Below are 12,592 nucleotides of genomic sequence, written 5' to 3' on the forward strand. Positions count from 1 at the left end.
AGTTATGTCATGTCCTATGCCCTTTCCCTCGATGTTCTGTCTTGCAACTGATGCATGAGATTTTCACTGTGTTCTTTGGAAAACACCTGACAATAAAACTTGAAACAATAAGTGACATCAGTGACTGTGTTACCCAGGAGACAGCGGTGGGAACTTGGACTTGTTCAATTGTTTTTCGTCTAGATGGCTCATGGATTTGAAGCTGGGAAAGTCATTCTTTCGAAGATGGTATTCACGGAGAACATGTGTGACGACACCCACCCGTAGTTACAGGAAGTAACAATATAAACAACACCTGTTTACCAGTGATACTTCCAGATTTCATGAGTATGAATCTTGATGTTTTCATTGTCAAAGCCGTATAAAGCTATACTTAAGTGATTCTCAGATCGGTATCTGCATTGTCTGTCCTGGTCAGGTTCAGGTGGTTTGCCAGTATAAAGCCCAGTACGGATGTTTTGTGAGGAGTTTGACCACGTGGCCAGTGAATGCTCAGCATATGTGGGACCTCCTTCAGGACAGCTGGAAAAGCCTCCCAGGAGGTGTAGAAGAGAAAGTAGAGTAAACCAGTCCCTGGAGTAATTGGGGTTAAGGAGTTTGCTCAAGGGCCTAACAGCGGTACCACTCTGCCGACCATGGAATGTGAACCAGTAACCTACTGAATTCCAACCCGCAAAGCCTCCCACTGTCTCCCAACAATTTTTTTTTGATCAGTGTATAATTCTATATTTTATTTTATAGTTTTGATGCCTTTATATCCTTCCTATGAGTAGGTGTGTCTAGTCTTTTGACTGGTATTGTGTATATATATGTAATGTGCGAGCGTGGTATTTTTATTAGGCAAGGTCACATTGTGTCCTGAAATCCATAGACAAAATGTCTGCATTTCACTATTATACACTCTATGTCCATTCCTTGGACACGAGTCTGCTTCCACGACATGTGCGCAGCGTCCTTAACTTAACTTAATAATTGATGCAATCTAGGTAATAACATGCATATCTGTGTAAAGTCTAAAGGTGCTGTTCGTGCTTTTATGCTCACTGAGGTTCCTAGGCTTTGCCGCCATGCTGAAGTGAGCAGAAAATCAGTGATGGACCTTAAAACACCTTCACCTCGTCATTAAATCACTACGGTTATTGCGGCACTTTGAACCGTCATGTTCCCGGAGGAATTCCCGATTGATACCTTGAGAGTTTTTTTGCTGGAAATTCTTTTAGCTACCAAAGAATAACATAGAGCTGGGAGGGGACTGATTGTTTAGCAGGATATTACAGTGTGTTGGTTTAAAGATTAATTTAAATATGCACGTCGGGTTGAAATGTCATTCCGAGCGCCGGCACAGCCTCACACCTCTGGCGGAGTCCCTGCGTCAGGAGCATGAGCTGCTTCGAGGAGGTCCTCACCGCTATTGGGGAGTTTGGTGCTTTTCAGAAGCGCCTGCTGGTCGCAGTATGTCTCCCCAACCTTTTCACTGCCTTCCACATGTTCGGCCAAGTGTTCATGGTGCTGGACGTCCCGCACCACTGCAACACCAGCTGGATTCTGAGCCTGGGACCCAACCTGACCGTGGAGGAGCAGAAGAACCTGACCCTCCCGAGGAGAGATGGGCAGTATGACTCCTGTCTCATGTTCACGCCCGTGTCCTCGGACCTGGACGAGATCAGGGAGTACGGGCTGAACGAGACCACCAAGTGCAAGGATGGATGGGTGTATGAGAATCCCCAGGGCAGCTACACCATACTGTCAGAGGTATAATGCATCATGTCAACCTTGGGAGAGCTTCTGCAAAGGACCAAGGGGCGCCACAAGTTGGAATTTTATACTGTGTGGTGAAATACATCACCATATTGGTGGGCGTATATGTGATCAGATTATGCTTACGCTGTATGATGGGTTGCCACCATGTTCTAAAAATCCCAGCCAATAGTAAGAGCTCCTGGATACTCTCTGTAATATAGCAAATTACAAATCAAGGCATTGACAGTGTTCACAGTCATAGCTTTATTACAAAGCCAGGAGCAAAGTTAAGCTTATCCTGTTAAAAGAGGAATTACTTGCATCAAACGATCATTGAAATTTGACTGCAAATGCTCAGTTTATAACTGCACTTCATTGCACTTTTATCAGTTACCACTTGAATATGTTGTTTATTATTGTACAGCGTTATATAATTGCAATATGTAATTTCTTTTGTGTTGTTTATCTTAGATAATCCTCATTGTTTTATATGGAAAAAGATTTATAAAAACATCTGGGGAAATCATACCGTTTATTACGTAACCTTTCAAAATTGAATGTCAGAACTGAGTTGGCTGACAGAGCATTTGTATGTAAAATGCCAGGTCATCTAAAATTGTCTCTATTCGCACTATTTTTTTTAACCCCCTGCTAATGATTGGTTAGCCATAAATTGTTAACCCATTTAGCGTAGCTGAAGACAAACGCCAAGCTTTCCCGCATGTCCTCACAAAGCAGCAGAAACACAAAAGTTCTGTGGTAGCTGTGAGCCTTTGTTTTGTAAATGCATGATCCTGTGAAGTGATGCATGATCCTGTGAAGTGATGCATGATTGTTAACGTAGCAGTGGACTACATGCTTTTCTGTAGTGGCTACGTCACTGACTCCATCATTGCTTCCCCTCAGTTTAACCTGGTGTGTGACAACAGAGTGCTGAATGAGGTCTCGCAGTCTATCTACATGGCCGGGCTCCTGGTCGGGGCTCTGGTGTTTGGCCCAATGGCGGACAAGTATGGAACACATAAATTCCAGCACAATTAAATACGACCCACCTGCACATTTAAGTATCCAATAAAAAACTGATTATGCTTACATTCGTTTGGCTTTAGACAATGTTTCCTTTTGCAGTTTCCTATAGCAATTGTAGCTTTTGGATGAAGGCTCTCTTTTACTCCCTTCTCATATACACATCTTCCCGATTACAAAATTGTCTCTTGATAACATATCTGTAAGCTATGCTAATAAATTTTAATATATACATAATCACATTTTTGTGACGTGTGATAATCTAATCTCATAATCCTGTTTATTAGGTGCTTTGTAAAAGTAAATGTAACATACTTAATAAAAGTAGCTACTGTATGCAGATAATCCAGACATTTTGTCTGGTGATTTACTTGTTTTGTTTGTAATATTGATCTGAATAGATTTCCTCTGTGTACAGGGACAGGAATGAGGAGGATTTTGTGTGTTTATTTGTGCCTCTAGGTACGGACGTCGGACCGTGATCCTGATCTCTCTGCTGCTGCAGGTGATCTTTGGAGTGGGGGCGGCCTTCGCACCAAACATCTACGTCTACATCGGCTTTCGCTTTGTGGTTGGCATGGCGATATCTGGGATCGGCCTAAACACATTTGTCTTGGGTACGCCGTCCTTACCAAAGTCGTTAACCGTGCCATGTTATTGGAGAGCTAGACGTGACTTATGGAAGCCAAAAATAGCATTGGAATTGGCACTAAATTTTTTTTTTATAATCTTCTAATAAATTTCAGGTAGAATTTCTCACATTGCTAAACCCTTTACTTCTTAATATCCCTGTTCACCATCGATCCTAATGCGATATAAAGGCAAAGAACTTGAATCCTGGAGTTACTAGCTTGTTTCTACACAAAACATAACCCCCAAAGTCAACAAAATAATAGCAGAAAATAATGGAAGAATAAAAATTGCTGAAAGCTCTTCCAGATGCACATGGTTGTTATCAGGAAGCATCAGACTGACAGTGTAATGCAGTGCACTTGTAGCCCACTAATAAAGCTTGTCCCTCACCGCCCTTTCTTTCAGGTGCTGAGTGGTGTGGAGTTTCCAAGCGGACCTTCTGCACCATTGTGCCCCACGCTTGCTTCGCCGTTGGCCTGATGGTGCTGTCGGGCATCGCCTACGGTATCAGGGACTGGAGGACCCTGCAGCTCGTCCTCAGTGCCCCTGTCCTCGCCCTTGGCATCTACTACTGGTAAAATTGTGGAGTTTCTGTTACTCGCAACCCGGCCTGGAGGCTATGCTAAGCATGGTTTTGGGTATAGAATAGTGGTGTTAATCGATTAAAAAAAATTATCCTGTTAATCACAATAAAAGGCTGTGATTAATCATGATTAATCACACATTTAAAGTGGTAGTAGGCTATTGGCTTGTGTTTTCTAGAAGATGAAACAATTACATGTGTGGTCTTGGAACAACGTAATGCATGACAAACTGGTAAGAGGAATCGTGCATTTTTTATTATAACATCTTGGGTTTGGTTCCAAATGTGTAAGTTGCTAACACAATTAGCAGCTATGCTTTTGGAAATTGTATTTGCTCTCTGCTTTAATTTTTTGATTCTGTTTTTGAACGCATTTTTGAACAAACAGCGAACATGTAAGTTGCATCATTTATGTGAATTTTGTAGACTCTGTGATAATTATGCATTATAATTATAGTGTGTGTTTTTAGTGCAAAAGTTAATATTTTGCGTAAAATATCTTATTCTCAGCAAACGCGATCCCTTGGTGAGCAAAGCAAAAAGATATGTGAAATGAGAGATATCACTGTGAAATATCAGGTTAGAGGCTGCCTCAAACACACTAGGTGTCCTCCTAACCAGCCCTGTACATGTATTTTATGCATTTATGAGTTACTAGACTTTTTGTGTGTCGTCTTGTCTGAGGCTTTCACAAAAGTCCCAAAAACTCATTTATTTTTTTATGCTGACCCTGTGATACATCGAAAGCACAATGGGGAAAGTTGTGATGCAGAAGGGCCGACTATAATTGTACTTCTGATACATGCTTTGGCAAAATAAATGCTGTACGTTCTGATTATTTTGCTGAATTTGTCAGTTGGCTAAACATTAAGTATGGGAAATAACTGGCATATTATTCATTTTCTTTCTTTTCCATTAATTTTTGATGATAATTTGAAATGTTGGAGTCTATCCCTCTTACGTAAGACAGATGCCTTCTGAATGTTCTTGAAAGGATCCTTCCTGAATCTGTACGGTGGCTTCTGACCCAAGGGAAAAGAAAGGAGGCCAAGAAGCTGATTATGAAGGCGGCGAGAGTGAACAAGAAGGAGATCCCAGAATCTCTCCTGGATAAGGTCATATAACAATGGATTCAGGATGGATGGCATAACTGGGCAAAGAATGTAAAAAGCACACAACAGGGGCATACAAAACCAATCTATACTGTAGAGCTGAAACATTTGTTCAGGCACGATGTTCTATTATAAAAATATCTGCGAAGTATGTGTTGGGCTGGAGACCTTTATCAGACATGGTTATTGAGTGGGGCTGACAGTATATATCTTGTAATGTTCCCCCAGATAGAAGTTGAGCATGACACCAAGACCAAGACTGGTAGCTTTTTGGATCTTATCAGAATCCCTTTTCTGAGGAAGCGAGTGCTGACCATGAGCTACGTCTGGTGAGTTAGAGCCACACAAGTACACAAATCCCAGAAATCCTTCCGTTAGACCAGTGTTTCTCATCCCAGTCCTCGGAGACCCCCAGACAGGCCACATTTTAGCTCCCTACCAGCTCCCAGCCAATCAACAACATCAAATACCTGGTACAGCTATGCTGGAAGCTGGGAGGGAGCAAAAATGTGGACTGACTGGGGATCCCTAAGGATTTTAGCAACGTTTGGCCTTGACCTCGACCTCGACCTTGACCTTTCACCAGAATGAGTCCTTCTATGCTGGAACTCAGGAGTGGAAGCTCCCTAGGTTTGACCTTTCCTTTGTAGATTTGGTCCTATGTCATGGATAACCTCAGTTAGGCAGGGAAGGACACCAACCTAGCCTGTTACTTCTGTTGATAGGTAGGGCAACATGACAGTCGCACTGTTTCTCTCCACGTTTCAGTCACTGCTTTTGAGGGGGTGGCAGGAGAGTTTCTTGCTATTGAACAAAAAAAAGTCAAGTCTTTTTTTTTTTTTTTTTTGAAAGTAGACTGGCATCGGGAATAAAATACCCAGGGCTTTAGCCGTGAGTGATTGGACCTAACAATGCCCATGGTGGGTGGTATCCTTGTCTGCATTTTTTCAGTGCCATTCAGTTACTTGTCGAATGGCTATTTTAAAAACCTGCTGATACAGTATCCTTCAGTGAACCAGGATTCTCCAGCCCTCTCTTAGGAGCACTTAACACTTAATTTACCCTTATATTTAATTTATGGTAATGTTTGCAGTTTATAAACTTCATTAAGTTATGTTTTATTCGCACAAACATCTCTGTAATCCTGGACATATCTTTTGAAGATTCTTTAGATAATTGTATTTATATTGTTAATCAAGGGGGTGGTGTGTAGCTAAGCTGGGAAGGACCAGTGATCAGAAAGTCACCAGTTCAGATGCTTTGTTTGGCAGAGGCTTTTATTGATGGGCCCTTGAGCAAGGCCGTTAATCCCTGATTGCTCCATAAGAACATAAGAACATAAGAACTATACAAACGAGAGGAGGCCATTCGGCCCATCGAGCTCGCTTGGGGAGAACTTAACTAATAGCTCAGAGTTGTTAAAATCTTATCTAGCTCTGATTTAAAGGAACCCAAGGATTCAGCTTGCACTACGTTATCAGGAAGACTATTCCATACTCTGACTACACGCTGTGTAAAGAAGTGCTTCCTTAAATCCAGTTTGAAATGTTCTCCCGCTAATTTCCACCTATGGCCACGAGTTCTTGTATTTGAACTAATGCTGAAGTAACTATTCGGTTGAACAGCATCCAAACCTGTTAGAATCTTATAGACCTGGATCATGTCCCCCCTCAGTCTCCTTTGCTTGAGGCTGAACAGATTTAGCTCAAATAACCTTTCCTCGTATGACATTCCTCTAAGACCAGGAATCATTCTTGTGGCCCTACGCTGCACCTTTTCTAAGGCCGCTATGTCCTTTTTAAGATATGGTGACCAAACCTGTACACAATATTCTAGGTGAGGTCTCACCAAGGAATTGTATAATCTTAGCATTACCTCCCTTGACTTAAACTCCACACACCTGGAGATGTACCCCAACATCCTATTGGCCTTTTTTATTGCTTCCCCACACTGGCGAGAATGAGACATGGAAGCATCAACATACACACCAAGGTCTTTCTCATAATCAGCTACCTTTATTTCAGTAGGTCCCATAAAATACCTGTACTTTATATTTCTGCTCCCTACATGGAGTACCTTACATTTGTCTATGTTAAATTTCATCTGCCAGGTGTCAGCCCAGTCACTAATTAAATTAAGATCCCGCTGTAGCTGCTGAGCCGCTAGTTCAGTATCTGCTACACCACCCACCTTGGTATCATCTGCAAATTTCACCAGTTTACTGTATATATTGGTGTCTATATCATTTATGTAAATTAGGAACAAAAGTGGTCCTAAAATTGAACCCTGCGGTACCCCACTATGAACGCAGGCCCACTGTGACATCGAGCCTCTTATAACTACTCGCTGCTTCCTATCCGTTAACCAGTTATCAATCCAAGTCGCTACAGTTCCTAAAATACCTGTCGCTTTGAGTTTAAGTGAGAGCCTCTTGTGGGGAACAACATCAAAAGCCTTTTGGAAATCTAAATAGATGACATCATAGGCCTTCTTATCATCAACTTCCTGAGTAGCTTCCTCAAAAAACTCCAACAGATTTGTTAAACAGGATCTACCTCTCCTAAATCCATGCTGGCTATCCCTCAAAATGTTATTTGAGTCCAGGTAATCTACCATTTTCTCTTTGATTATAGCCTCCATAACTTTACCAGTTATACAAGTTAGACTGATTGGCCTATAGTTTGACAAATTACTTCTATCCCCTTTTTTGAAAATGGGCGTTATGTTGGCATGCTTCCAATCAGAAGGTACCACACCTTCAGATAAGGATTTTTGAAACAGTAATGTTAAGGGTCGGCAAATAATATCCCTCATCTCTTTTAACACTATAGGTAAGATGCCATCAGGGCCCTGTGATTTATTTATTTTGAGCTTAGCTAGGCTTTGCAAAACATCAGCTTCAGTTATATATATATTAGTTATAGACGATGTTGAATTAGTAATAAGAACTGGTAAGTTACTAGTGTCCTCGACAGTGAATACCCGTGCAAAACTATCATTGAACTCATTTACTATGTCAATGTCGTTTTCAATTATAAGACCCTCCAGGGGCTGGTTGATGCTTCTTTCTCAATTGAATGTCACTTTGGTTAGAAGTGGCTACTAAATAAATTCATGTAGATGTAATGAAGTGACGGGTAGAGAAAAAACAGCATTTAAAGGGTAGGAGACTGTAAGAGTGTTGGGAACCCAGTGTTTCTCAACTCAGTCCTTGGGAAGCCCTGGATAGTCCACATGTCTCCCTCTTCCCTCCAGCACACCTGTACCAGGTATTCAGGTGCTTCTCTTTGGCTGGGAGCTGGGAGGGGGAGCAAAAATGTGGACTGTTTGAGGGTTCCCAAGGGCTAGATTGAGAAACATTGGGGAATCCATCATATTGATGAAATCTGAACATCAACAGTGATTGTATTTGGGTTCATGCAGAGGCATTTATTTAGTCAAAATCATAGCATTTAAGAGGTAATTGTCCTTCTCCTTCCTTGGCTTGATCTTACAGGTTTGTGACTAGCCTGGTTTACTACGGCCTCAGCCTGAACGTGGGGAGCTTTGGCCTGGATATTTACCTCACGCAGTTCATCTTCGGCTTTGCTGAGCTTCCTGCCCGTCTGGGCAGCATCCTGGTCCTCGACCGTTTTGGAAGGAAGAAATGCCAGAGCCTTGTGCTGATCTTCGGGGGGGTAGTCTGCCTCCTCATCCTTGCTGTTCCACAAGGTAGCTGCCCAGAGAAGTCCTGCTAGTCCTCCTAGTTCACCTTATCTTTAATAATTTGATCAAATTTCTTATTTGCGTAATGTGTTTACCGATAAATCACAAATGTCTGACTTAATAACCATCTCATTGTTTTAGCTACTTTATAAGTAACATTAAATTCATGTTTATATAGTCTGTATGTGCAGGCAAAGAGCTCAGGACCAGTTTAACATTTAGTCTTGCTTTCCAGGACAGCCTGTGGTGGTGACCGTCTTAGCAGCAATCGGCAAATTTACTCTTGCTGCCTCTTTTTCCATCGCGTATACGTACTCTGCTGAACTGTACCCGACAGTCATCAGGTCAGGGAAACATCTACTGTCCAACTCGAGTGTATTCTTTATTCTTCATTCTGTTCCATGTGGTAACGCTTTACATTAACTGCACCTTCGTAATGCATTCATTGTGCATTCATAGAACATTCATAAGCAGCATGCAAGTACACCTTAACACCCTAACATCTAACAGCTTTAATATGCATTAATAACAAACATTACATGATTATACAATTATAATGTTTGTTATTATTATATAATGTTTGTTATTAATGTATATTACAGCTATTAAGGGATGTTAGGATGTACATGATGTTTATGAATGTTTTATGAATACTTAATGAATACATTATGAAGGTGTCCTGAAAGTTTTATGAATGCAATATAAAAGCATTATGAAGGTGCAGTTAATGTAAAGCGTTACCTTTCATGTTTTATATGAATTTAAGTGTTCGGGTTTGATTTGGGGTATTTTGTTTGAAGGACTGGAAAAAAATACAAAAATAATAGTTTTGGGATATTCCTGGCATGAGCGTGAAAACCATGGCGGTTAGGACTGTTTCTGGAGTGAATTGAAGTGGTTGATTTGATGTGGGTACATATATTAACTTCTGGAACATCTCTGATGCTCTGCTCCAGGCAAAATGGCGTGGGTATGAACTCCATGGCAGCCCGTGTGGCTGGGATTCTGTCTCCTCTGATCCGACTTCTGGAAGTCTACCACCACTCCATCCCCATGATCATATATGGGGTCAGTCCCCTGATTGGTGGGGCACTCTGCATCCTGCTGCCCGAGACTCTGAATGCGGAGCTCATGGATCACACGGACGCCGTAGCCGATGAGGACGTGTGAGTTCATTATTGAAAAATAATTTTGCTTAATACAGTTTTAGTGACTGAGCAAGACTGAAGATTGTAGAGGGATATTCAGGTGACATAGGTACTCATGGTACTCCTTATATCTTCTAAGTAATGAAATAAAATTTAAAAAAACAGGCGGATATGTCAGACAGCTATGAGGTCCTGCAAACTGAACTGGGCCACACTGGTTGACTGGCTAGAGGATTGGACTATGACTCAGAGAAAGTTAATGTACTGAACTGATATGATAAAAACGACTGTATAAAGTATAATAAGATATTGTCTGGCAAGATCTGCCAAAGCAATAAAAGGGAATTACAGCTGGGGTGTTATTTAATCGAGTGGCTGTCTTTTATTGTAGGTCCTCAGAAAAGCCAAGGATTGAAAATGGACTCCTGCACAGTCAAGAACTGAAAGAAGTGCAAGCAAAGGTGACAAAGTTATAGATGTTCTTTATAGGTTGTCATTGCAATGTAAACTTTCATAATTGTTTAAATTTCTAAAGGTGTATAACTTTTGTGATATTTAGTTACCTTGTTTAAAATCCCTGTACTTATTAACACATGCATAGCTCATGTTAAATGTATATACATTCTTCAGGGTATTAAAATAATTAATTTACAATTTATAGTACATACTATGTGCAAAGAACATATATTTACTACATATTTAAGAACACTACAGTGTGCCTCACTGAAAGAAGCCATTTGAAATATACTGTTCCGCTACATTAATATAAAGTACCTATGCGTTTAAAGTCATATATTTTCTTTACCATATTTTTCATTTAAAATATTATTTATTCTTTAAGAAAATGAAAATACTCAGCAAACATCACACCCTGTTCTTACAAACTCTTTTTACAATCAGTGGCTGAAGGTGTGACATGAGGAACTTATCTTGGAGAGATGTGATCTTGTGATTGTGGCGTGATGTGCATTGCACACAGGTACAGAAAGGCTTTAAGTAAAATGAAAATATTGCTGAGACTGAATATACTGAGCAGGAAGATGAATATTGTACTGTAAAGACTTGTTGAATATAAAGCTACTGTTGTGGTCCTGGAGGGCCAGAATGCAACACACTTTTGAGATTTCCCTGCTCGAACGCGTCTAACTCTGCTAATTACCAGGTTAGTAAGTGTCTCTCAGCAGGGAAATCTGCAAACTGTGTTGCAAACTGGCCCCCCAGGACTGGGACTGGGAAAACCTGCTGTATGATAAAGATACATTTATCCTGTGTAACTATGCTTCTGATGTATGTTTTGATAAAATAAATGATGTAAAATTTTCTGTCTTTTCCTTTATTTAAAAAAAACATTTATTTAATAAATGTAATAGTTTTAAGTCTTTCCTTGAATGGTAGCTCAGTGGGTAGGACTTGTTGCCTCACACCTTAGGGGCTGGGAGTTTGAATCCAGTCGGTCAGTGGAGTTTGCATGTTCCACTTACTCAGATATGCCTCTAGCATTCGCTTGTCTGCTGATGTGCAGAGAAAAACAGCAGAAAGTTATCTAGTGACAGCAAGGTTCATTAGGATAGGTGATAGATAAAAGTGAATCAAATCTGAATATCGCTGGTGGTATGTTGTGCAAAACTCAAAACAGTCATATGCGGTGGTATGAGCTGATCGTGATAGACTGGTACAGGTGACGAGGGCCTGAGCTGATCAGCTAATGTGTCAGGCAAGAGTCTGAGACTCTGATGCTTAAATCCTGATTCATCTGCAGACCATGTTTGCTGTTGGGGTTAGCAGTATGCTTACTTTACATCCCAGAAACGAAAGCAGCGATAGCGGAGATGACCGTGTGATAGATATCATTTATCCATTGGCATCTGTTTTGTTTTCGTTGACATAGTCTCAGTGCTGACGTAACTGATTGTAACGTGTTTGAGGCGATGGTCACGACGCATAAGCTAAGCTATCTGGAAAATAACGAAGTCGTAATAAAATCAAGGAAACGACACGCTGCCAATGAGCGGTGGATGTTAAACTGACTTAAAGACAAACGAAAGACCAGTTTAAAGCTCATAGTTCATCACCATTGCTCCTTCTAGGGAGTTTCATACCTTTCATGTGTACCTGTGGCTCATAGCCTTAGAACATGACCTTTGACCTTTTGGCTGCTATGGTGACACCTGTGAAATGGGGCCTGGGCTGTGCTTGCCCACTATATAGTCCACTATGCAGTGAACCAGCCATTTCGTAATGCTATATGGATTCTCAACTGTTAATTTCATTCACTTTATAGTGCAAATCACAAGGTTCTCCAAAATGTCGTGTACAGAAGCTATACCTTGTATCGGTTGACTTACACCATCATGCACTGTGGCCTGTCACGTGAGAGTCAGAACTATATTTGAGAAACTTTATTCCATCTGAATTGCAACCATTAACTGGATCTCAGTAGCTTGCTTATGAAATACTTGCCCATGAACTATAACAACAGTGGCAGGACCTACCGCTGCCTTAAAAACAAAAGGTTATTTTAACGTATTTGACTGCTTTGTATGGGTAACGTTAATTCACTTAAGATTACTTTCAAATACCAAAGTTATAGCTGCAGTCCCCATCATGCTTGCAAAGGTAGATACAATCCAGTCAAGTATGTTGCA

General features: G+C 40.9%; 1 protein-coding gene across 1 annotated transcript; it reads left to right on the plus strand.

Annotated features, from left to right (window-relative positions):
- Nucleotides 1–756: 756 nt before the first annotated feature.
- On the plus strand, nt 757–11,267 carry LOC111837838 (solute carrier family 22 member 13-like). The gene is made up of 10 exons (XM_023800204.2): nt 757–1,752; nt 2,647–2,750; nt 3,229–3,383; nt 3,805–3,973; nt 4,977–5,097; nt 5,323–5,423; nt 8,591–8,805; nt 9,035–9,143; nt 9,756–9,965; nt 10,339–11,267. The coding sequence occupies exons 1-10, from the start codon at nt 1,381–1,383 to the stop codon at nt 10,421–10,423; spliced, it is 1,641 nt and encodes a 546-aa protein (XP_023655972.1). The 5' UTR covers nt 757–1,380; the 3' UTR covers nt 10,424–11,267.
- Nucleotides 11,268–12,592: the final 1,325 nt, after the last annotated feature.

The sequence above is a fragment of the Paramormyrops kingsleyae genome, chromosome 1 (genome assembly GCF_048594095.1).
Source record: "Paramormyrops kingsleyae isolate MSU_618 chromosome 1, PKINGS_0.4, whole genome shotgun sequence".
NCBI lineage: Eukaryota > Metazoa > Chordata > Actinopteri > Osteoglossiformes > Mormyridae > Paramormyrops > Paramormyrops kingsleyae.

What these genes read in the sequence shown, in the direction of transcription:
- LOC111837838 (XM_023800204.2), top strand. Translation starts at nt 1,381, where the DNA reads ATGAGCTGCTTCGAGGAGGTCCTCACCGCTATTGGGGAGTTTGGTGCT. An exon ending in GCTACACCATACTGTCAGAG is followed by an intron (nt 1,753 to 2,646) that starts GTATAATGCATC and finishes GCTTCCCCTCAG; the next exon opens with TTTAACCTGGTGTGTGACAA. An exon ending in CATCCTTGCTGTTCCACAAG is followed by an intron (nt 8,806 to 9,034) that starts GTAGCTGCCCAG and finishes CTTGCTTTCCAG; the next exon opens with GACAGCCTGTGGTGGTGACC.